Genomic DNA, 26,308 nt, shown 5'->3' with positions numbered 1-26,308 from the left:
TTTGGAAGCTCTATACCCCATGAATTTGAAACCTGAGAAAAGAAAAGAAAAGAAAAGAAAAGAAAAGAAAACCCTAATTCAACCTAGGGGCCATCTCCAGATGGACTGCAAAAACAAACAAATAAAATCAATGATTAAAGCACAAATCGGGGGGGGGGGGGTACTCATTAGCCCTGTTAAAAGGCTAACAGTATAGGGTAAGATGAGACCAGCAATAAAAAATAATTTGCAGCACTTCCTGAGTCTTTGTTAAAAACAAAGAAAAATCCACTTACAAATATGAGAGTTTTGCATAAGGTGTCTCTGTCTCCTTATGACAAAATAAGTTATTTGCCAAAAATGTGTCCCGAAACTAGGCGGATTACAGCATAGAAATGCTCACTCATTAATATTATCAATTATCAATTATGTAGAGGAGCATAATAAAAAGCTAACTTGATCATTTCCCCCACTTTCTATGTCATTATGGTTTACTTATAATCCCCTTGTCTTTGGAATGTTAGCACAGACCATTCTGTTGGAAAAAAAGCCCTGGAAATTGGAGATCTCACTGCTCTGGTACCTCTACTATTATATATTTGCTGGCAGGTGAGTAGAAATGCCCGCTGGTTTTATTATTATTTTTTAGGATTAAAAACTGCAGGTCAAGGAGACTCTACCACATTTGTGCCATGTAATCCTTGGCATGTTTACTCAGAAGTAAGTTCTGCTGTGTTCCACCGTGCTTACTCCCAAATAAATGTGTTTAGGAACTTAAAAAACCATGGCCAGCTAGTTTGGGCCATGCTATGCTTTAATGCAATTGGAGGTGGGTTTAGGGAACCACAAACAGTCACACACACACCTCACTGGACACTGAGCCAAGGGGGGCACTGCAGGGCACCACAAGTATGACATTGTGCATGTGCAGAATAGAAGGTGAGAGAAAGGGGGACACTGAATTTTGGCCTCACACAGGGAGCCGCTGAAATTTGAAAGACCGAAGCCCCTGATGCAGTTAGGGGCTCAAGTCTTCTCTTGTTAGATACAGTAAAATAGAAATGGTTGTTGGGTATGCTAGTTGGGGCTGATGGGAGTTGAAGTCCAAAATACCTGGTGAGCACCGGGTTTGGGATGGCTGATCCTGATCACTCTAGTGGTTATTTCCAGCTACTTTGTTATATGATGAGACACAAAGAATGGTCTAGGTCACAGGCATGGCCAAACTTGGCCCTCCAGCTGTTTTGGGACTACAATTCCCATCATCCCTGACCACTGGTCCTGTTAGCTAGGGATGATGGGAGTTGTAGTCCCAACAGAGCTGGAGGGCCAAGTTTGGCCATGCCTGGTCTAGGAGCAACCAATGCTATTGAAGCTAAGCAGGTGTGGATGTGGCCTGGAGAGGAGGCTCCTGGGAGGCACAGATAAGTTGCTATGAGTTTTCAAAGGGGAAGGAAATAAATGCATGGATAATAAAGACAATCTAGGGCACCCTGTAATATAGAAACAATTATCAGTAGTGCATGACCTATGCCTAGATTCAAATAGTAGTAATGGTTAGTAGCCATTTGGGGTATGTTGCCATTTGAGTTTTCAATGGGATTCACGACTTTGCTACTTTTGCTATCCACTGCTATTTCTCCCCTCACCCCTCCTTCATCCATTGCCATATCCAAACATTTAGATGAAAACTGGAAATGGGATGGACACTTGAACAGGTCGTGCCAGACCAGCTTTATGTTCCTTCTTGATGGGAGAACCAGTTTGGTAGAAATGAGAAATGAATATTAATTACAGCAGCAGCCTGCCTCCCCTTCCCTCTTTGGCTCTCAGAACCACAGCTTTGTTTCATGATGGTAACCTAGGGAAGCTACCATCCCTAGAGAAAGTAACTTGCCAAAGGCCATCACCCAGGGAGCAGGGATTTGTATCTGCCTGTCTCTTATCTTACCCCAGTGTTTTGCCCACTGCTAAATCACACTGGCTGACAAGGCCCAGGACCCATTCCCCCCTCTATGGCACTTAGTTCAGAAAACCAGGGAGAATTGCATGCCATCCCAGATAACCCACTGCCCAAAAGTCAGATGTATAAAGAAAGAACTTCCCCCATTCATTCATTCTTTCTTTCACTTGTGCATTTGATTGCAGAGGGCTTTGACTCTTGGAATCTTGCAGCAAATAAACAAGGCTCATTACCTAGAGCAGCTGCTCTGTGAGAAAGTTGCCACCATTGGGCACAATATATAAAATTGTTGTTGCTGCTTTACACAGTTCTGCCCTTTCAAAAAATAGTGAAAATTAGGTCAAAAAGTTAGCAGCATTAAGTGAGGATACAACTGGTCAATTTTGCATTCCTACAAAATTTGGATCTTTTTTCCAATGTGAGTGTGACACCTTGGTATTTATTCAGTTTTGTCATATTGCTGGCTATCCAGGACATTTTGAATTTCAGCCCTGTTCCTGTCTTTTGTACTCATGTGATTGACTTTTCTTTTCTAAATCATGGCCATTTATTAAAAGTAGCCTGTACAACTTTTGGTGGAGTCCATTTCCATGCAAGGCATTTAGGATCAGGGTGCTAGGCTGCAATCCTAGACCCACTTACCTGCGAGTAAGCTCCATTGAATTTACTGTTCCTCACACCAAAGCTAACTTCTATATTAAAATGTATCTAGTGAGCAGCATCTGCTCCACATTTTAAAGCATCCAGCCTCTGGCTGATGGACCAAGCCTTTATAGTTGCTCCTTGTCCCCCCTCACCCCCTGCCGTTCACCCCTGTGAACTCTGCCATTGCTAGAATTTTTAGAGGGTTATTTTTCTCTCTCCCTTTGAAAGGGTAAAATATGGCAAAGCATTTGTTATATTGTATCTGTTGGCTGCACCGCTGTTGAGGAAGCATGGGGAAATTCATGGTGTTTGGACAAGACAAACATTGTTTCATCCCTAAACAAACCTCCCTGGAGGTCAGCTTGGTTCATTCCATTGCTGCAGCCAAGAAGCAAAGGGGCATCCAGATGATGTGAAAATCAGACCTTTTCAGTTGTGGAGGGGGGTGGGTGGGGATAAAATAAAACCCAACCCCTCTGCAAGTAGACAGGCAGACAGGAAAGCAAGAAAAGGCCTCTATCCAGTTCCTGGTGCCTGATTCCCATTGCCTGACTCATGCAGAGAGGAGCTGACAACTGATCTAAGGACGTATATTAAGAAACGAACCCTACTAATTTTTTAAAAATCCAGTGCAAGAGGTCCAGGTGATGCGCTAGCGCTACAATGTTCTGCTGACTCCTCATTTATATATCTATCACCTCAACATAATCCAGTCCATCCTAGTTTACCAATGGCAACATTAAACTGGGCTTTCCTGATATCAGCCCCTTTTGCACTGAGAACAAGGGTAGGGAATCTCAGGCCTGGGGGACAAGTGTGGCCATCTGTACTATGATAATTCTTCTTGTTTCTCTGAATGGAAGATCGAGGGGTGTGGGTGGGTGTAAACTAGCTTATTGAATAAAAGTGGGCAGAGAAACAGATTAAAATCATGTTTATACAATAAGCTAGTTTACACACAGGTATCTGCACTCTCAAACAGGATAGGGTTTAGCAAGTAACTTCAGCAGTAAATCACATCATTCCAAACTGCAGGTTTAGGTTAATCCTCCTTCAGGCTGGCAATGCAGAGAGTGTAACGAAACCATTAGTAAACCACTCTTGTTTAAGAGCAAGCTGCCAATGCGGACACTCCAGAAGGTAAACACTTTCCTATCGAAATAAATTCTTGCTTGGAGAACATAGGTAATGAAAGCAAAACCAGCAAAATGGAAAATTGTAATGTGGGTCCGTACAGTCTTAACATTTTCCCCACACTGTAAAAGAGGGACAAAGGCTGAGAGAGGGTTTCCCTAGTGAATTCATAACAGAGGTGAGATTTGAGTTAGAGGCCTCCCAGTGCATTGCTCAGCTATTTAGCCATACTCTCACTAAGTCCTTTCACTCTGAAATACTTCTGAGCCAGACACAGGTCAGAATAAGAAGGAAATAGCAAAACTGGCTCCATTTCATACAGTATTTGGTGCAATAGAGGAGTAGCTGCCACACCACCTGATTGCAAAGGGGTTGATGGTGAGCTTTTTCAGAGATTACCAACCCTGGATATTTTAAGATGGAGGCAGAGGTTGCAGAGAAACCCACTGTCACTTACCTGTGAAGGATGCTTAATAGAGAATCCTGCTCACTGTGCACTAACTGGTACTAGAAGACAAATGTAGGTCAGATATAAAGAAGGGTAAAGGGACCCCTGACCATTGGGTCCAGTCGTGGCTGACTCTGGGGTTGCGGCGCTCATCTCGCTTTATTGGCCAAGGGAGCCGGCATACAGCTTCCGGGTCATGTGGCCAGCATGACTAAGCCGCTTCTGGCGAACCAGAGCAGTGCACGGAAGCGCCGTTTACTTTCCCGCTGGAGTGGTACCTATTTATCTACTTGCACTTTGACATGCTTTCGAACTGCTAGGTTGGCAGGAGCTGGGACAGAGCAACGGGAGCTCACCCCGTTGCGGGGATTCGAACCACCGACCTTCTGATCGGCAAGTTCTAGGCTCTGTGGTTTAACCCACAGCGCCACCTGCATCCCTTAGGTCAAATATATATTTTGTTAAATTTAATTTTGCAGTTATACTGTTTTCCATTTGAATATACTATCCAGTTGTTGTCCCCTCCCCTTAACCTTAATAGATGTTTTTTGGTATAATTTGGTAGCGGAATGTTGCATGGTCATTAAACGAAGAGTTGTGGCAAGCTAGTCAACTTCTGAACACTGGCTGTATGGAGGTACCTAGGCAACCAGTGGAAGTTGATACCACTTTGGGGAGTAGTGGGGCTGACCTGGGCTGCAGCAAGGGTCTGCAGTACACAGAGCTGGATTTGTGCATAAGAAAAGTTGACTACAGTTAAGGCCGCAAATTATGAGGAGCCTCTAAATACAAACAACAACACTAATTGTCAAGATTTAAATAATAATAATAATAATAATAATAATAATAATAATAATAATAAACAGGAAAACAGACATCATTATTGCATCACAAATATATATTTCATGGCTACACCATTAGTTGATATATTGCATTTAAACTTGTGCAGATTTAACTATAATATGGTTTCCATATTTGATAAGTAAGAAATCATAAGGTATATCCATTTGAAGTTATTTCATATGCAAACATGCTTGTGGCAAGCTACATGCTTTAGCTAGCTTGCTAGTTTTTGGCTGCATCCTCAACTATGCACTAGTATTTATGCAAATGTAAAATGTCATTACTTCTATTTTTATTGCCCTTTCTGTTAGACTAATACACATCTTTTGGGTAATGCTCTGGGGGCCTCTTCAACGCGACACAGCTTAGGGCCTCAGTGTGTCTTAATTCAGCCCTGGCAACAAAGCGATGGCTGTGTTGGCCCCAGAGACGAGGCTAAACTGGGCTAAAGTATGCTGCAGAATAAAAACCCCAGAGACGGAGGGATCTGGCTGGAGTGCAATACAAATATCAGAGGGCATCTCTTTAGAAAGGTCTGGGTATGAGATTTCTTGAAATGTCTGGGTTTTGTGAGAAGAGAAGTGGGAGGGGTGAGAAAGGATTGATAGGAATTGTGGGCAGGGGGTGGGTGTAAGGAAGGGGTTTGGGGATATGGGAGGGCTTTGAAGGGTTAGGGTCCCCGGGGACAAATCTGAATAGTATGAGCTGGTTGCACAATTGCAAAAGAGAGAGGACTGTTATCTAGAAGGTGCTGATGGCTCAGCTATAGTGGGGGTACTTGCTCAAATGCCATCATCACCACCTCCTTCCTCAAAGTGACCTTTCCATCAAATTAGTTCCTTGCTAGAGGTTTTGTGGAACTGGTATTTTTACATGGAAGACTCACACTGCTCCCCCATTACTACCCTCTGTAGCTTCCAGTGGCCGATGCAAGTTCGGTGGCAGATATAATGTTTTAATAAATTGTGGATAGTGTGTCAAGTTGATGCTAGGCTGACTGGCTGTTTTTATGCTGGCTTTTTGACTACCATAAAGCGTGGCTGCATTTTGATATTTTTAAATAACACTTGTATTGATGTGGAGGGCAGTTTGCTATTGAACACTGCTTTGCGAAGTATCTTTTCTTTAAAAACAACTTATAACTGCCTACATGTTGAACTAAATTGAAATGCATACCTCTCATACAGTCCTTTAGCATCTGATTCCAGGTGATCCCCCCCCAAATAGTTCCCAAATTGGCATATATAAGCACTTGTTTTAATATAGGTGTAGACCCCAGCTGATCTGGGGCTCCACTTGCATGTTACTCTTGCAAGTGCCTGACCCGAACCCAGAGCCCTTCATGGTGTCTGAGAAGCCTTAGGCTGTAATCCTAACCATGTCTACTCTGAAATAAACCCCATAGAATTCAATGTGTAGGACTTATTTCCAGGTAAGTGCATGGGGATGGGGACTGTAGCTTTAGAAAGGAACGTCATGTCTGCTTAGAGTGGACCCATTTTGTTATTATTCATAACAATATTTAAATTCCAGTGGGAGTCCCAGCTTTTGGAAAATTAAATAATCTAAAAACTATACCATTGGAGTTTGACCCTTACTGAGTGATTAGGGGTTTCAGGGGGAAGGGGGTCAAAGAGGTGTGACGGGGGAGATGCTTAGGGGGTGAGTTATTTTTCCCAAAAGGAATAGGATTATTGGGCTCCCCAAGCTGTTACCTGAACTCTGGAGGCAAAGTGGGAGGAGGAGAATGAGGACTAAATTTGAAATCACACCAGAGAAGGCCTTCTGGATGTGCAATAAGAGCTGCGCCAGATTTCCTTATTCTGTTTCGTAGGCTGCGATTCGCAACCCGATCCTGTGCGCCTTGCGTCAAAAGCTATTCAGCATCGCGCAGGGTTGGACGCGATTAGCGTCTTAAGCCCTCTAACAAATTGCACCAACTTCCTTACTTAGACGAGGGACAGCAATGCCTGCTTGGAGCGAGAGAGAAGAATAAGGGAGGAAAGTCTCTGATTGGAAGTCTTCGCTATAGCGAAAGCAGGCAAAAGACCCTGCAAAGAGAGGAGGGGAAGGGGGGGGGTGTTGCCCACCCGAGTGCAGGTTCAAAGAGGGGACAAAAGTATTTTTTTAAAAAAAGTTCTACTACGTACATATGTGCCTTCCTTCACCAAATTTTCTGATTGCTGAACAGCGCGCAGCACAATATAAATTGTGGCTAAAGCAGAAAAATTCCGCGCGCCCCTTCCAGCCACCCACAGGGTGTGGGGTGAGGTGGAGAGCCTCTTATTTTAATATTACGGATGATACCCTATCTATAAGGCCAATATACTGTATGTGCAGGAATAATATTTGAAGAAATGCCCCCCCTCTCCTTTGGATCGGTTCTAGTTGTTGGATGTTTTCCTTTCAAGACTTTATTGCGGACCGAGAGGGGATGGGGAATTTGCAAAGACCCGTGGAAGGGGTAGATGCGAGTGCAATCTCTTTTAGTAGTTTGCATGCTTCGTTGAAAAACGGAGTCTCGATCAGAGTTGTTTAGTTTCTCTATTATTGTTGCCTGGTTGTTGGTGTTGTTGGTGTTTTTGGGGGTTTGTTTGTTTTTTGGTAAAGTGTGGATATTCCTGATAGCCAGCATATTTGCACCTCAATGCTAAATGAGCAGGCTTTGACAGAACTCCTATAGATTTAAATCGAACTGCAAAAGCAACTCTTAACGGCAGGCTTCACAGTTCTGAAAACATCCAGTTAGCAGCTCAGATTCTAGAGGTAGTTCATTTGAAGTATATTTTATTAATCCAAACGGAATGCTGGCTCCACTAGCGCAGCGATGCACACCTTAACGATCGGAATATCATTAGAATAAACGAATAGTTTACCTTTAAAACGAAGAATCCGTCCTGAAAATCTGAGAGTGAAAATATTTGTGTTTTTCATAGCAGCTTCATAGGCGGGATGGGGAAGAAACGAGTATCTAGAAGGGCCCATTATCATCATCATCATCATCATCATCATCATCAATTGAATTTGTATACCGCCCTTTATTCGTAGATCTCATGGGAAACGAAATTAATTCTACAGTGCCTGAGTAGAGAAATGTTAACAATGGCTTTCCACTAAATATTACAATTTGTTTGTTGTTGTGGCTTTCTCTAAATCAAGAAACGCACTTCCATTGCTCGTAAGACTATCATCAGCATGTAAAAAGACAAAAAAACTAGGCTCGCGATGTGCAAAAACTCGGAGCTGGAGCCAATCGACGTTATTTACCTTTTAGCCCCATCGACTTCAATGTGAGGAAGTTAGCTGCCTGTGTAAGGCTAAAGTCCTACAAGCTCCTGTAAGGGAGACACAGACCTGTCGTAGTATGTAGCCTAGACCCTAGTGCGCTCAGCAGGTCTTGCTTCCTGCTGAACATGCTTATAGGTTCCCGCTTCATGTCGCCCGTTTAAAAGCAAATGGATTTCAAAGCACTTAATTTTGGCTGGATCTCATTGTGTGTGTGTGTGTGTGTGTGTGTGTGTGATACTTTTGAACTTGTTTGTAATGCGTTTTGAGATTCGTTGCTGCAAGTTATTTTATATATTAATGAATGAATAACAAACAAAAACAACATCATCCAACTCACAGTTTAATTACAAAACAGCAGCTATTATTGCAGAAGTCACCCTGGATAGGAACCGGCCAAAGGCCAGACTGAAAAGAGAGGCGCTTGGCCCCATATTCTGCATTTGTAATCAACGAATTAATTCATAGATCGCTGTGGCAGAAGGAAGTTTGTATGAAAGTAGGAACTCGGGCCTATTTAGAATTAAAGAAGCTACAAGAAAATGTGCTGCTTGGGATGATTTGGAATAATGTAACAGGGTGCTAAGGGGCGCGCTAGTCCTTGGCAGCCGCTGGAGCTCGTTTTCCTGCGGTGTTTAACTACAAGGCAATCCGCCCTGCAATTTAGGAATCCCCAACTGCCCTTGCCCCCTCCTAGAACCCGCATACTAACTGAGTCACCTCCTACAAATAGTTTGCCGAGCGCGTTCCGCTTGTCATCCACAGCATCCAGCGACTCAAATCGATGGGAACCTTTTAACTTCTCTCCGGAGTTTACTCGGGAGTTTAATCCCAGCGGAGATCTAAGGGTCTCCCAACACGCCGCCCCCCCCCCTTATACATACGTTACAAGCACCAAAGTAACACACGGCGAACCTTGCAAGATTGTATTGTTGCCAGTTACTGCAGCTTGCACTGAACGCTCGGTCAGCGGCTGAGCTTTTGCATAGAAATGTCGCAGACACTAACTGTACCTTCGGCTTCACTGTTTATACCTTTCCCCCGGTCCCCATAGCCCTGTAGAAAACATGCCCTGCTCCGTGCATAACCCTTCATGCCTCATCCTTCATGCCTCAGGTGCAGCAGTGGATTCCAGTACACCAACGTTTGTGTCACAATGCCTCTAATTTAGTTTGGTGGTGGCAGCCGGGGAGGCGTGGGTTTTTGTTTTTAATTATTATTGCTATAGCAGACGAACAAGGCTACCTTTCTGGCTTTTTCTTCTTCCAGAAGCCTGATCTTGTAGTTTGTTTTCTGCCAGTTAAAAACACCCGTCCATCGCTATCCTTAGCCCTTTCCACCCGTAAGCAAAGCTTCGATCAGCTGGCGGATCTCAGCTTACTCTGTGTTTATGATTTTTGTGTGTGTGTCTTTCTGGAGAGAGTAGGCGCATCTCCCGTTGTACAGGATCCTCCGTGCAGGATACGGGTGCGTGGTTAGAGCACAGGCACCAGGGAGTCCCAATCCAATCTTCCAGAGGTAGTGGACAGACCCTCGCTTTAAAAATGTGGAAGATAACTCTGCTCCCAAGCAATTTCAGTTGTTTAGCTGACCGACTGGCTGGCTTGAAGAGAAAAGACAAGGACCGGGGGACGATAGACTGACTAGGACTGTAAAAGGGCAGGCGCGCGTGGACCTCTTCTGCAGATTAAGGTAGCTGCATCTCAAGAGGAAAGCATTCTCCTTTTTTCTTGGTACATGTGCATTCCTGCCTACAGGCTTTTCTGCCTTCACACAGTGCCTAGTCAACTTCATGCTCTGTATGCTCTGTACACGAACAGAACAAATATAAATCTCAGTGCATCACTGTATGTGCGCTTGTGAGAGTGACCAGCCGTTGTGTCAGAAGAGGATTTCTAATTTTTATTTTTTTGTAGACGCTATGGGCCTCGTGGCTCCACCTTCATCCTTTCACCACACCCATTTAGAATCCTCTCCCACCTGTGGCCATATCACCCCCTTCGAATGAAACAGACGTGACAACCTATAAAGAAAAGTACCTCTGAGCATGTGCAGAGTGCCTTCTCCTCGCCACTGTCCCCCACCCACTTAAAATGAAGGACCAGGTTTTCCTTCTAGGCCGGAGCTCGAGGATCCCAATGCAGGTTTGGGATCCAACAAGGCAGCCCTTGGAAAACTCCGTTTTAAATCTCGTGCCGGGTTTGAACCTTACTACGACATTGCGGACCTTTCCTCCCCTGGGAGACTCAGTTCCTCTTCTGAGCTGCCATCCCTCCGCATTTCTACTGCATAGGCGGAAAAGAGACCAGGGCTCTCGCGCCTTTAAAAGTTGCGTGGAAGAGGGAATTTCAGGGAGGGTCGGTTGTCTTGTAGCAACGGATCAGCACTGGGAGTGGGTCACTTCTAGGCCCTGGGCTGTAGCGAGGGATCTAGGCAGGGCGGCTTCTAACAGAGGAATCGGTGCTAGGAGTCGTCACTTTCAGATGTTGCAGTAAAACTTATTTCCCGGCCAACAGCGCCAGAGAAGTAATCTCTCTGGAAGCGAAGGTGAGGTGCTGGTGTCCAGCTTTCTCGGAAGAGTCTGGAGAGCGAATGGACTTTCTACGTGGGCACTGGGAATTTGCGTGCGTGTGATGCCTCTTCATCCTTTTTCTTGGCGAGTCGCTTGCGGCCTTTGAATGGGATCCCAAACAAACGGATGGTGGTGTGCGCAGTGCGTGTATTCAGTTTTAACACTTCATAACACGCGGTCTGGGCGAAACTAGGCTGGCTAGCCACCGCCAAACACAACCCAATATACAAAAGTACTTCTCTACATCCACATATACGCATACTGTACGAGAAATTGGCAATGGAACCAAGACTTCACCCTCTGTATCCAACGAGTCCGACAAACGCTCCATAAGAGTGAGCGAGGTGCTTGTGGGAAGCTAGGACTTGTTAGGAAACGACGGCATTTCGCCACACAGGTCTGCCCAAAGAACAGAGATAACACCGGAATTCCTCCCCAAGGAATTGTAATGAGCACATAATTGGGTGCACAATAAAAGGCAGCTGGATTTATTATGCAAGTAATAGACGAACAGCAGGAAGAGCTGGTAATAGATGTTCTTTAGACAGGTTGACAGGATTCGACACCCTGGAACAACCAGGGGTGTAGGTGTGTCGCTCCAAGTCGGCTTTAAACATCGGAGGAATAAAGGAAGGCAAGAAAAAAACACCGGGTGGTGGGAAGAGAAAGTAACTCTGACGATCCTCGCTGCCAAAACACTGTCGTTTTGCCTCCAGCAAGGAAGAAGGCGCTGGGTATTTTAAGAACTCGCACGAGTTTGCCCCGGGAGGTGAGCATCAGATACGCTTGGTTCACTCGGAGGAGGGAAGAGGAGGGCGGCTGACGGCTTTCTCGAGCCCAGCTGGATGGCTGCGTGTTTTCTCTGGCGCAGTATTTTCGACTAAGTATTTTAGGCTGGTGGGAAGTTTGGCAGCCCAGCGTGACCGGAGGTAGCTAAAGAGGCCCCTGCGTGGTATCTTTTTGGACACGGGAATTCGGGGATGTCTGATTTACTAAGCGATAATATTTGCCCCCCCCCGCCGCCCCAGGCGGCTAACCGGCTTGGGATTCACCCAGTCCTTCCTTAGAAGCTCCACCAGCAGGAGCTGAGCCCCAACAGCAGTTCGTCGGGACGAAGCCCAGGCTTTTCCCTTCGCGGGATTTCCTTCTCCACGCAAGCCGGAGCGCGAGGCACTTCGGTCTCCTTTAGGGCAGCCAAGCTCGGGTTTGGCCGCGGGACAGGAGCTTCACGCGTCGCCCTCCTTCCCAGCCGCGCCGCGCAGCTCGGCAGCCCGCGCTCGCTCACCCGGTTTCCCCTGCGCAACGGCTCTTGACTGCCCAGGCTCGACATTCTGAGCTCGCGGGGAAGGAGCCACCTAGGAGGGCCCGATCCTGCTGCGGCTGGCCAACTCCCTCTCCCCGGGCTCCTCCCCCTCCGGCGCCGCCCCTTCTCCCTCCCGCCGCGCGCCCTGCCAGCCCCCCAGTGGATGTCGTCGCTTCTTCCCCCGCGCGAGCCCACGGGGTGTCACTCCTCCGGGATGACCTCAGCCCCGGCCCGAGCCGGGAGCGTCACTAGCTCCGGGCATCCACGGAGCCTGGCCGCTCGCTGGGGCCGGACGATGGGCAGCGAGCGCGACCCCTGAGCCACCGAAGCCCGCTGGCTGCAGCTGCCGCCGAGGAACCAAGTCCGCCACCCGCGAAACGACTGCCCGCCCTCCAGCAGCTGCGGCTGCTGCCGCCAGACCAAGCAAGGTAGCTCGGAGGGACCCTAGGAGGGCGGCGGAGGGGAGCTTCGAGGCGGGAGGGAAGGGCGGGTGGAGGTCTCCTTAAGAGAGTCGCGGCTGCCTCAGCTCTCCGGGAAGAAGAGACACGCCGGGGCAGAGCCCACGTCTTTGCGCGCAAAAGGTTCCTTCTTTCGCGTCGCCAGGTAGGGCCCCGAAAGATTCTTGCTTGAAACTCCAGAGAGTCACTGTGCGGCGCAGCATTTTTAGACAGATGAACTGTTGGTCGGTCTGCCTTTTTACGATCCTCCGGTGCGAGGGACGGAGTCCTGGGTGGCGCTTCCGCAGAAGTTATCTCGCTCGAACCGATCAGGGACATCCCCGCCGGAGGCAGCAGGATGCTTCCCGGAGCTGGGGAACCTCCCGCATGCCTTGTTCCAACTTTTGTGGGCCGGACGTCGATTTCTCTCTCTCGGCCACCAGTGTGCCCAGATCTCGAGCTTTTCCCTCTTGCTAGGGTGTGTGGGTGTGACGCTGGGGCGAAACTCAGGCGGCATTTTCAAAGCAGCCCCACGCTCAGTCGCCTTCTCCTAAGCAGGCGAGGGCAGCGAGTTTTCTCGAACGAAGGAAAGAGCAATTTGCTCCCTTCAGTTGGAATAACTGAAAAAAAGCCTTTTTCCCCCTGAGCCGTTTTGGAGTCCCATCTGCCGCTTTCCGTTTCTCTCTCTTAACGAGAGATACGTGCAGTACGATCCTATTCATGTTTACTCAGAAGTCAGATCCAGTGTCTCCAATGGGGCTTACTCACTAGTAGTAGCAGCAGCATTCGCTGAATGGCTCCGTTTTAAACCCCGCTAGGTTGGGCGAACTGGGTTGTGGATGGGGATGAGATGAGCCCCCTCTCTCCTCACCTTCCACTTTCCCTCGTTCATCCTCTGACAACCAGAACCACAAGCCTGGTGGTAAGCCATATCGCTTGGTTTAGTGTCGCATAGAAGCGAAGGCAATCCTAGGCACGCTCGCTTGGGTGATTCCCACTGAGAGAGCTGAACCACGCACAGGTTCAGGCTGCAGGGTTGTGATTTCAAGGCGGATATCCTCTAAAACTTTCCCGGAAACAAGCACCACTGAACGTAGTGGGACTTGCTTCTTAGTAGACCTGTTTAGGATTGCCCAGAACGCCACTTGCAATGGAAGTCCCACAAGCGATTTTCTGATGTTAGTCCCTCGCATAGAAGGCACCACCAAGGCTCCTGCGTCCTGAACTTCATTACTGTTGCGCTAGATTTACCTAAGAGGGAACCTACTGGTTCAGATGCACCAGAAATACCTGGGTCTTATTTACGCAGTAAAAAGTTCCAGACATGGGACTGCCCACGTGCATGCGTTTCGAAGACCTGAATAAATTGGGTCTGCCGGCTGATATTCTCCCGCCCAATTTCCCCTAATTGCAAAACAGTTTAATGGCTGTTAAATATTCTGCCTGCATCAAAATGGGGTGCGCATGTTTGCTTTAAATGGCTGTGGATCTTTAGGGGCAAGGCAAGAGTGAAGCAAGGCGCTCTCTGTGGAAGAAAGGTGTGGGATGGGGACCCATATTCAGAAGGGCTAATAGCAGGTGTCTGTGAGGTGGTCGAAGTGCTGGCATGCGTTAGGAAAACTCAGTCTGAAGGCGCCATTTAAAATGGAGTCCTACTGGTTCCGCAGAACTTCTTTCCAGCAAGTGGGACTTCAGTTGAAGGTGGCTTGGGGCTCTCTCTCATCTGCTTTCTCGCTTGCCGAAACCGCCACACACCCCTCAAGCCGCTGGATAGTTTGTCGCGGAAATCCGCGCATCATCCAAGCTCCTTGCGCGGGCGCCCATCTCCCGGATTGCAAGGGGGTTTGCATGCTCGGAGTCGATGGATCCTCATCCTCATGGCTTCAGCGGAACGCCTTTCCATCTCCTCCTCCACTGTTGAGCTCAGAGGATGTTGCGGGCAAGATAAAATCTGTAGCATTTTATCTTGAATCAAGTTCTCACTCTCAGGCCCCATTCGCGGTACAGTATATATTTAAAGTAGTAGTAGTAGTAGCAGCAGCAATGCCATTTACCTGCGAACCGTAGTTTAAAGGTGCTGAGAGATATTGGGAGACCCCAGTTCACCACCCAGAACTACAATTTCCAGAGTGGTTTAACAATCAATCGGCAACTCTGGAAATTGTACCCCTGCGAGGAGAACAGGGTTCTCCTAACAGCATTCCACGCCCTTAACAACCTACAGGTCCCAGGACTCTTGCAGGGAAACCATGGCTGTTTAAAGTGCTATATACAGATAGGTAGCCGTGTTGGTCTGCCATACTCAAAATAAAAAAATTCCTTCCAGTAGCACCTTAAAGACCAACTAAGTTAGTTCTTGGTATGAGCTTTCGTGTGCATGCACACTTCTTCAGATAAAGTGCTATAATACAGCTTTATATGTGGTGATGTGGCCTCAATGACCCTCGGTTCATGCAGCAGAGACTTCTTCACCTTCTCTCCCGCTTAACTAAGAAGCCTTAACGGACCTTACTCTCGAGTCGACACTTCAGATAGTGTGCCACGTGCCACTTTTCTCTAGCGCCAGCTATTTTTTTTCCCGGACTGCCATTCCCTTCATCCCTGACCACTGGGCCTGTTGTTAGCTAGGGATGATGGGAGTTGTAGTGCAAAAACGTCTGGAGCGCTCACCTTCGGGAAACTCGCAGGTTCCAAGGATGAAAGTTGAGACTTGATAGGAGAGCGAGAGAAACGGCCTCAACTTCAAACTCGGCTGACTCAGCCCCGCTTAACCTGGGCGGGAATCTCCCTCCGCGTTAAGAGGCGGGCGGTGCTGCTTGTCCGTCAAAAGTGGGTCAGCGGTTCGCGCGCTCTGCCTCGCAGGTTCCTCCCCGCGCGCGCGCGCGCCCTGCCCCACCCACCGCTTCCCACTCCGACCGTCACTTAATCCTCCGGCAGGCGCTGGGTCAGCTTGGAAGGCGCCCACTGACCGCTCCTGCTCTTCCGCCCAAACTTGTTCATTGGCCAGCCCAAGCAAGCGCCAGTCTTAATTCAACCTCAGTTGCAGCACCTGTGACGCTGACGCTCTCTCTCTCTCTCTCTCTCTCTCTCTCCACCTCTCCGCTTTCCCCGCTGCAGGTTCGCTTTCCCGCCTTTTCTTCCCCCTCCGCGCGCCCTCCCGCGGCGACCCGGGATGTCTCCGGCGGGCTGGGAGGCGCTGGTGGCTCTGGCCGCCGTGGCCGCTTGCCTGGCGGAGGGCGTGCGCGGCGGCGGCGGAGGCGGCTACGGCGGAGGTGGCGGCGGCCTGAGCATGTTCGCCGTGCAGACGGCTCCTCAGCCGGACCCTTGCTACGACGAGAACGGGCACCCGCGCCGCTGCATCCCGGACTTCGTCAACGCCGCCTTCGGCAAGGAGGTGAAGGTGTCGAGCACGTGCGGCCGCCCCCAGGCGCGCTACTGCGTCCTGGCCGAGAAGGGCGACGAGCGCAGCCGCACTTGCCACCTGTGCGACGCGGCCGACCCCAAGCGCGCGCGCCCGGCCGCTTACCTGACGGACCTCAACAACCCGCACAACCTGACGTGCTGGCAGTCGGAGAGCTACGTGCAGCACCCGCTCAACGTGACGCTGACGCTGGCGCTGGGCAAGAAGTTCGAGGTGACGTACGTGAGCCTCCAGTTCTGCTCGCCTCGCCCGGAGTCCATGGCCATCGCCAAGTCGATGGACTTCGGCAAGACGTGGGTGCCCTTCCAGTTCTACTCGACGCAGTGCCGCAAGATGTACAACCGGCCCAGCCGCGCCGCCATCACCAAGCAGAACGAGCAGGAGGCCATCTGCACCGACTCGCACACCGACATGAGGCCTCTGGCCGGGGGCCTCATCGCCTTCAGCACCCTCGACGGGCGGCCCTCGGCGCACGACTTCGACAACTCGCCCGTGCTGCAGGACTGGGTCACGGCCACCGACATCAAGGTGGTCTTCAGCCGCCTGCACACCTTCGGCGACGAGAACGAGGACGACTCGGAGCTGGCCCGAGACTCCTACTACTACGCTGTCTCCGACCTGCAGGTGGGCGGGCGCTGCAAGTGCAACGGGCACGCCTCCCGCTGCGTGCGCGACCGCGACGACAACCTCGTGTGCGACTGCAAGCACAACACGGCCGGGCCCGAGTGCGACCGCTGCAAGCCCTTCCACTACGACCGGCCCTGGCAGAGGGCCACCGCCCGAGAGGCCAACGAGTGTGTCGGTGAGTGAGGAGGAGGGACTCCTTGTGCTGTATAACCTTCCAACGGTTTCTCCTTATCAGCATCCTAAGAGCCATGTACCCTCCAAATTTCTCTGATGTAGAGACGTCCTAAGGGGCATTCCGGGATCAAATCAGAAACTGGAATGGCTTCTGTAAATCTGGGGCTGTCCTTGGGAAAATAGGGACACTTGGAGGGTTCTGGTAATTGCAGCTTCTTCACAGGTGCACACGCAGAGAGCCAGGTGTGAAAGGGGCTCCTCTGAGTGGCGCAGTGAGAAAACTGCGAGAAAGTTTGACAAACCTAAGCAGGAACTGGTAGGGTTTCATACTGGATGGGGGCATGGATTTATGTTGGGGGGGCGGGGCGAGGCAGGACACACACCTGTCCTCCTCCTCCTCTGTCTTGATCTGCCTAGCTCTGTCTAGCAGATTCAGAGTTTAAAGTTGTTTTAAATTACCCCAGGTGTTAGAAAAGTCTGTCACAATCTTTCTACAGTTTTGTAATTTTAGTTAAGGAATTTTTATTTATTTACTTGATTTAGGTGAGAGCAGCTTTCCCCTGGCTATGGCCATGAATGGAGGCTACACCAAGTTGAGATTCCTGCATTGCAGGGGGTTGGACTAGATGGCCCTTGGGGTTCCTTCCATATGAGGAGCTGTGGGAGGCCAAATGCTGCAAGCCTGTTCAGTGGAGTCTGTTCACATCTGTGGGGGGCGGGCAGGGGGGTGGGGGGCGCCGCCAGTTGCCAAAATATACAGTGATGTGTCTGGCAACAAATGCAGTAGATTCCCTCCCACCCACACTGCAATAATTGCCTGACCCATCTCTGATAGGTGGGATATGTCTGGGTTTATGCACTGGAGGCTTTGTACATGCTCAGAGGCATTCTGCTATGTTAGTTTGTTTATTGGCGATATCGCTTACATGTTGTCTGCAAACAGAACAGTTTGTTTTAGCTATGAGTTGCAAGTCTCTGGTCTGATTCTGAGCCTTAGTATTAAAACCAGATTCCGGGACTGAACCTTCTGCTGTCCTTGCAGGCAGATTAATACCTTTACTATAATGCTAAATGGGTGAGTGATTTGTGACCTGGCTCTTCAAACTGGCTGGGAAGTCAAACATGCTCAGCATGTGCAGAAAGGGTCTCTCCTGTATTTCTTAATAGGTGGCTAAACCCTGGTTCAAGTAAAGCCACACACCATTTTGAGGCTCCTCTCCTTCCCACTCTTTTCCCCAATGTCCTGTGTGCCTGTAAAACACAAGAGACAAAAATACATTGACGCAGATTTTCCCAGTGTGGAGGAAAACTTAACCTGCTGAATTTCTAACCCTCAAGACAGTTGTTAGTGGTGCTGCGGTCTTGTTCAAAAACAAGCTGAAGTCCTGAACCCTTGGAGTGTTTCGCTTTCTTCCCCACCCTTAATCCCAGTTTTTTTTAAAGGGACGATTGGATTGAAGAGAAGGCACCTCGGCAGTTGCCCAGTGATGCTCTTTGCTCCGCTATTCCTGTGATCCATGGAGGAGCATGTAGGGATGCGCTCAGGGATATAAGGTGATTCTGGCAAAGCTGCGAGAAGGCAATCTTTCTCACAATGCAGTTCATCCCGTGTACTTGTTTCCTCAGCTCACTCGGCTTCAGTCCAAGTATTTCGGCTAGTTAAAATAAGCCTGGCAGGAAATTAATTTCCAAAGTTAATAGGTCCCCTTCTTCAACATAGTCTTGGTATGCCGAGGAACAAACTGGTGGAAGAAAGGCAGGGCAAACAGTAGGTTTAGCTTGCGTGACCCCGGCTGGCCCCTCACCTCACCCAGCCACGATGTCTCCCCTAAAGGAGGAGGCTAGGTCAGAGCAGAGTGGGTCTCTCCCTTAGAAAAGATGTGCTTGCAAGCTCGTTTCCACCAGATTCCTGTGGGTCGGGCCGGTATAGGAAGCACAGAGCAAAGTGGCAGGAGGGACTCTCTCGCACTGTCTCCCCAAAGCGACTTTGAGAAGGGGGACAGAGCTAGAGTTTAGGGGGAGTAAAAGATTAGGGAGCTCTACTGGTTCGGTGGAAGTCCTAACAGTGGTGCTCTGCTTTGAAGAGAGCCAGTGTGGTGTGGTGGTTAAGAGCGGTAGTCTCATAATCTGGGGAACCAGGTTCGCGTCTCCACTCCTCCACATGCAGCTGCTGGGTGACCTTGGGCCAGTCACACTTCTCTGAAGTCTCTCAGCCCCACTCACCTCACAGAGTGTTTGTTGTGGGGGAGGAAGGGAAAGGAGAATGTTAACAGCTTTGAGACTCCTTAGGGTAGTGATAAAGCGGGATATCAAATCCAAACTCTTCTTCAAAATCCAACCCAAGGTCGTGTTTGCGCAGCCTGGTGAACTCTTGTACTGCCTAGATTTTGAGCTGAGCCCTTCCTTCCCTCCTTCTGTGCCGCTGCCTGGTCACAGGGGCCAGGCGTTGCTGTGGGACTCTGCTAATTCAAAAAAGAGATACTATCTGCTCCTTCCAGTCCAATTTCTTTGATCTGTGATGGGCGGGCCTAGGCAGGCACAATATTTGGTCCTCTTTTGCTGTAGTCAGAAAAGCACAGAGGGAGGGGTGCAGTCGGAGGGACTGAGAGGAAGGCTGACTGGCCTCAAGCGATCCCTGGATAGAGAGAGGAGTGGGTTGTATCGGGATTATCTTACTTCTTGTGCCAGGTGTATGCTGTTGCTGGGGGAAATTGATAAGGTGATAAAACATCACTTAAAAATGCTTAAAGTGTTCTGGGGGAAATGAAACACTTTTTAAAACTCAACTTTATTTCTTTCTCAGTCTCATTGCTAAGCAGGTGAATTTGAAAGCAAACTTTGACTGGTTTTAATGCATTTTGTTTAGGACTACTGTTGGAAGAGGGAAGCAACTCAGGTTGCCAAGGAAGGTTTGCATGGAAGCCCTCTCCCCGGAAATAAAACTTGCTTCCAAAATCTTCAATAAGTTTACATGTAATTAAACTTTGGGCTGAATCTTTAAAACTTGCAGCCTTCACTCCCCATGCATAGGGGTTAGAGCTGAAACACACTAATCTGGTAACAAGCTTCCCTGAGAAGAGACACCTTCCGAGAAAGCAAAGTTAGGGACCTGCTCTAAGGAATACTGTATCGGTTTTAGTAACAATAACTATATAAACAGAGTACCATTAAGAATATTTGTAACTATTTGGAACTAGTATCTATTTGGAACTAGTAACTATATTTCAACACTTTTCATTCACATACTGATGACAGAATTGTCCAGTATTTGAGCTGCAATTACCGTACCTGTAAAACAACTATCATTTATTCCTGGGAAACAAGAGAAACATTTGAGTTAGGGGGCAGGTTATAGGCCATCTAGCACAAACTGCTGTTTATGCATAAATACAGAGCTAGAACCCCTCCTAATACGTGTATGTGTGTTAGCTATCTTTAAAAGGAGAGCCGCTATTTATTCAAAAAGGGAGAAACTGTAATTTGGATAGAGAGTATTTTAAATTTTCTGAGGGTTTTTGTTTTTTTTAAAAAATGTGTTGGAGAAGCTTTTTCTTGTTTCTGGATTTTGTTTTCCACAGGCTGTCACATAACTTAAGAGAATGGTAAATGAATCATTTCTTTGCTAAATGTGTGATTGTATCCTTAAAAATCCCCCAAAACTCAAAACCTGCAAAGGAGTCTTAAGTAATTATAAAAAGTTCACAGATGGAACAGTTCAGTCATTGCCCGTTCATCGCCATGACCCCAACTCATACAGTCCCTTTCTTTTCGATTTGTCATTGCTTTGTGCAATGCTCAAACACTTCCCTTCCCAATTTATCATACTGTGGAAGGATCAAACAGGTTTCTATAATTTTTTTTAAAAAATGTTTTTATTAAAAGGTGTTCCATAAGCAACAAGAGTACATACAGTGTTTCTATTTTAGAATCATACTGTCTTTCATACAAGCCACTTTGAGACATTTTTTTTTTACTCTTGTCCACTTGTCATTCATCCCTTTGAGTTTCTTAAACCACAAGGATGACTCCAAGGGATTGTGGGTGTTATTGCAGAATATTTCCGATTACTCTGTTTGCTCCCCTAGGTTTTAGTCACACTATAGCAAGGTTCTGTGCAGCATAGATTAAATCCTTGCTTCTGTAATACCGGAAAAGTAGTTGGATAATACAAAAAAAGGAGGAAGAGTTAGGCTCTAGGTTGCAGGATTGTGCAGGAGGGCTAACACTCTTCCCCTGTGCCATTTTGAATTGCTCCCAGAACTTCTCTTTGCACCTCACCATATCATTTCAGATGGGGAAATGGAAAAGAAAGACAGAGTCAACCCTCTCTTCTCAAGCTTTGTGGCTCTAATCTGAATTTCCCCTCTTTCCCTTTTCAATAAATCTTAACTTGTTTGCTTGAGTCCTTTAACTGGCTGATCACCCATGAATTCCAGTGCCTTTATTTCCTGTATAATCCAATGCAGGAAAAAGTATAGGGCTTTTCCACACTCTATGTATGACTCATTTGTCACTATTGGATCATGTTGTTTAATGGGCAGTGAGTGCTGTTTTCTTTGGCCTTTGAATGATTTGCAATTGAATAATATTGCAGAATAATATTGCTGCACAAGTGCAGTTCCATTCTATTAAATGGTACTCAGATGTGATTTTAAAGATATTTCTCATGTCTTTGTCTTGCTGTTGAACAACAAGTTTGTTAACAAAACAAAATATTGTCACCATATGGCTGTTGTTTGGCTCATTGAGATTTATTCCTTTAGAAAACGGATACAGCTGAATATGTCACAACAATGTTAAATACAGACATGCATGGGCTCTTGCAAGATTGTTTGTTGGATTTTTTGTTCCTATTGAGAGACATCAGCTCCCACATTTTGGTTAAGTTCTTGTAGTGGAGTATGGTTCAATTTGCCTTTGAGAACATACTTGTCTTGTTTTGCTAATATTACATAGCCTTTGGTTTGTGTTGTGAATCAAATTAAATGATTCAGCATTGCTATAAATTGTTCTGGAGACTTGGAAGTTGAATCTGAAGCTGAGCCAGGTCTGAGCTAGCTGATAGTATTACCAATTTCTCTTCCTTCATATTATTGATGTTTGTTTATATTATTGGTGAATGTTTTCTATTATGGTTTGCAGCCTGGCAAATTGTAATGCCTTTGGCTAGTACAACAAACTTAATGATTTATTGAATTAAACGACAGACACATTGCGTTCTTTCTACTGAGATGTTTCACAACCCGCTTGGGTTCAGAACCTGAAGGGGTAGGGAGCCTTTTCCAGCCCCAAGATTTCAGCCCAAGATTGCATTCCATCATGGACATTTGGGCACCCTGATCTGAGATTCCCCACCCCTGCCGCAGACATTACACTCCATCTTACTATTACTGTTTGGTGTGTGTGTGTGTGTGTGTGTGTGTGTGTGTGTGTGTGTGTAGAGAGAGAGAGAATGAATGCACAGCAGTATACTATTTCCAGCTATTGCTAAAATTCTGGAGTGGAAAACTTGGTTTTCCTGTTCAGTGTTCTCAAGTACAAATTTGCTCTAGAAAAAGTCTAAAAGAGAAGGACATAGCTGTGACGTTATTATGTCCCTTGGTGAAATAACAAGATTTTAAATTCAGCTGCAGCTTTGAGGTACAAATGATGTATACTTAAAAGGTATCATCTGGCATATATGTGTGTAGGCCAGTGAAAAATTACTAATTCCATTCTCCATTGCAAAAAACCCATAAATGGGATTATATAGTAGCACTATCTATATAATCTAAAGCAACACACATGGAGCTCCATGCAATCTTCATAAACTTCCCATCTGTGTCTCATGCATGCAAACAAAAAATTGTTCCTACAGAGTTCAGGCTGGGGAGGTCTGTTGAAGAATATTTCCAAGGGGCGGAGAAACTTGTTTTCCAGAATGAGATGCAAAGTTTGCTGATGTTTTAATCCACTCCTGATGAAGAATGTCCTACTTGGGCGTTTTATTGCTGAAAACACTTAAAATACTTACTTGCAAGGCAAATGCTTGCAGTGCTTCTCAAGTCTGTGGTTGGGCTCGAGTTTAGGAAAACTAATTCAGCGGTCACAGCCAGAGGCAATAAGCATCTGTAATTTAAAACCACAGCAAGTCAGGGTTGTGAAAACCAGCCCCTTGGTACTACGTTGTATTAGCTCTACCTATGAGATCAATTGATGTTAATGAAGCAAAACGCACATATTGAGCATTTCCCTGAGCTATCAGAGCTTTGAGGCCCAGAAGATACATGCAACACAAGGTTATTTAAGGTTTAATGCTCCTGAGTGTGCAAGTACTGTACAAAATAAATAAAAGATTTTTTTCAGGATAGTCATCTGATTGATCACAGAAGGGCTTTATGAAGAGAATTTGTTCTGGCTCTTTAAAAAAAAATCATTTAACTTTAATTCATTATGATTTGGAATAACTCGTAATGATCTGTCTGAACATATCTTTGCAACTCTTTGGCACTGGAGCTCAGAGCGTTGGAACAGAAAACACAGTAAATGCCCAAAACTACTGAGAATAATGAACTGCAGCAGCAGTTCAAAGTTCAGCATAAAAAATATACAACACCAATTCTGGGCAAATCCTGGGCAAATAAAAAAGTTTTCAACTGATGCTGAAAAGCTAATAAAAATGGTGCCAGGCAAATCTGTCTGGCAAGGGAGTTCTTGGGACATCCTCCAGTTTGTCAATCCTGGGATATGACAGAATATTGGGAACTGGTTGCTACAGAGTGATCTAGTACTGTATTTTTCGCTCCATAGGACACACTTTCCCCCTCCTAAAAAGTAAGGGGGAAAGTCTGTGCGTCTAATGGAGCGAATGTGTGGTCCCTGGAGCCAAATCGCTGTTGCCCTGCGCTCCCGGGCTGTACTTTAGGGGTGGGGGGAGGAGCCACGGTGCTCTGCCGGCAGCCTCCGTTTTCCCCTGAAGCCCCAGCAACGTTTGCAAGCAGCAGGGAGGCTAGGCTGTGCGCTCCCGGGCTGCTCTTTGGGGGTGGGGGGAGGAACCACGGTGCTCTGCAGGCAGCTTCTGCTTTCCGCTGAAGCCCCGACAAGGTTTGCAAGCAGAGGGAAGGCTGTATGCTCCTGGGCTGCTCTTTGCCCCATGCTCCTGGGGTGCTTTTGGGGGGTGGGGGTGGGGAGCCACACTGATCTCCCTACAGCCTTTGCTTTCCCCTGAAGCCCCGACAAGGTTTGCAAGCAGAGGGAAGGCTGTGTGCTCCTGGGCTGCTCTTTGCTCCACGCTCCTGGGATGCTCGTGGGGGTGGGGAGCAGCAAATTGCTGTCTCTCAGTGCCTCCTAATTGAACTACAGAGGATTGCCTAACTGGATTCTGAGCTTCATTTGAAGTTTGAAAATATTAAGTTTGGGGATTTCTTCAAGTAGCAGTTTTGCAGAAATAGTCATAAATACATGCAAAGCATCTCCACAAACCAGTAATAGTGAGCTCAGCTAAAACTGAGCAGGCATCTGACAGTTTAAACTGCACAACTATAACCAGACATCGTGTGTGTGTGTGTGTGTGTGTGTGGACCATGTTCCTAGCAGCTAATCTTTATTGCTGAAAAGAGGCACTGATATTCCACTCCAAAGCTATAATTCATTATACAAATTCTTACAAGTACAGTCCACCTATACTAAACCAAAAACATTGTGTTGGTATTGAATGGAAGTTATTTATCTGCCCTCTTTTCCTCCTCTGTTCTTTGCTCAGTCACTCCATTTTGAATCTTCTTTTCAAAAGAACCATGCCTGTTTTGAGAAAACTTCAGAGATTTAGGAATTGGAGCGCAATCATTTGATCTCTTTGCTGTTCCTCCATACTCCAAGCACTTCTCATTTGCATAGCCCTGGTTTCTCTCCCTGACTATTAATATTCTTGATTAATAATAGTAAAATGCTCAAATTTTAGTTTTTTGTGACTGCTGCCAATACTGACTTCCCAGTGATAATGAAAACAGCTTATAATGTAATGTCTGTCCTTTTTCCATTCTCTTCATTATATACCGTGGCTCGCTTTAAAGCAGCAAAGTGGACAGGAGCCACACACTTTGCTGTTTTAAATAGCTTAGTACAACATTTGAGTCAGATTTTTTTCCTCTTGTTTTCCTGCTCTAAAAACTTTGTGCGTCTTTTGGTCAGGAGCGTCCTATGGAGTGGAAAATACGGTAATAATTTTCAGCATGCAAGTTGTGTACAGACTTTATCGCCTTTATTGCCTTGTGAAGACTGCAGTTTGTTTTCACATTTGAGAACCCTATTTTTTTGGGGGTGGGGAGAGAGATACAGCTTTTGTTTAAGTTGCTTTAATTTTGTGCTCTGCTTATCCTGTGACATCTCAAAGGTTTTGCTTCCCCCAGTGCTTAGAGTACCAGCATCTGAGGGGCTAACAGGGTCACGTTATTAGTGATATGGTCTTGGTGGGAAAGGGCATTTTCAGTCCCTTGTGGGAAGTCCTTAAGTACCCTTAAAATGTGCAAACACTCTAGAGCTGTAATTTATCTCCTTTAGCCTGTAGCAGCTGCAGGAGGGGCACTGCTGGGATTCTCATTAACACTTTTGGGAAAGTGGGAGGAGATGCAAGCAATAGCACTGCTTTCTAGCCCGGTCAGCCTTGGCATCCTTGCAGTGAGACAATGTAGAGGGGTTATTTCCTAATATGCCCACCACATTATTATTATTATTATTTAAATGTAAACAATGCCATTCTCTCATTTCATTAGTTTTAAACTTCATGAAAACATCTGCATTTTTTTTGCAGTGAGCATGGCACAGATCTAGGAGCTGATAACTGAACCAACACACTTATTTCACACCTGGATTTGATGTAGATCAGGGTGGCATTTAAAAACTACGGTAATTCATGTTTACATTTGGAATTATTCACATCTCAGTGACTGAAGAAGGCCAAAGCCACCCCCCCCTTTAGCTTTAATATCTTCGTTAGTCACTGTAACAAGTATACTGGTTTTCATGATTATCAGTATCCTTCTAGGATTCAGAACAAACTTGTCTGAAGTGCTATTTGATGCTTTAAAAGTATTCTATATTAATAAATATTAAGAGAGCCTGATGCTGATGTGAGATCAGCAACCATTTTTATTATTTGATTTTTTTTAATGTTTGATTTTGTTAATTGTATTTGCCAGAGTCCATGAAAATGCAACCAAAGCACATAAAATGCAGCCTCGTTTTAGTGGTAGCCTATAGATCAAAGCCATAAGGGGAGAAAATGTCAAATATTCACCGGGGCCAACTATCCATGCTGGTCCTACTTGGGTCAGCAAAAAGAGCCAGGGGAAAATTTATATACAAATCCCATGTAAGGGGTTCCATCAAAAATAAATAAATGGGGGGGGGGTTAGACAGAGTCCGGCCCAAAGGCCAAGTGGAAGAGCTCCGTCTTGCAGGCCCTGCAGAAAGATGTCAAATCCCGCAGGGCCCTAATCT

The 26,308-nt window shown here is 46.8% G+C and overlaps 1 protein-coding gene across 4 annotated transcripts in view; it reads left to right on the top strand.

The window, feature by feature from the left end:
* Positions 1-11,365: 11,365 nt before the first annotated feature.
* The window catches only part of NTN1 (netrin 1), a 115,363-nt gene continuing 100,420 nt past the window's right edge, over positions 11,366-26,308 (top strand). For 2 of the 4 annotated variants that reach the window (XR_014217135.1, XM_082213839.1), the window contains exons 1-2: positions 12,343-12,600; positions 15,727-16,832. Coding sequence is in view for 3 of the 4 variants with exons in the window: in XM_082213839.1 (XP_082069965.1) it covers positions 15,782-16,832 (1,051 nt within the window). In the remaining variant the exon portion in view is untranslated. Of the gene's footprint in view, positions 11,639-12,341; positions 12,601-15,726; positions 16,833-26,308 lie in introns of those variants that run through there. The other 2 variants (XM_082213840.1, XM_082213841.1) reach the window with 2 other exon arrangements.

This window comes from Podarcis vaucheri (assembly GCF_965113315.1).
Source record: "Podarcis vaucheri genome assembly, chromosome: 2".
In the NCBI taxonomy this organism is placed as follows: domain Eukaryota; kingdom Metazoa; phylum Chordata; class Lepidosauria; order Squamata; family Lacertidae; genus Podarcis; species Podarcis vaucheri.
The sequence above is the reverse complement of the archived record's forward strand: the minus strand, read 5'-3'. Positions and strand labels throughout refer to the sequence as shown.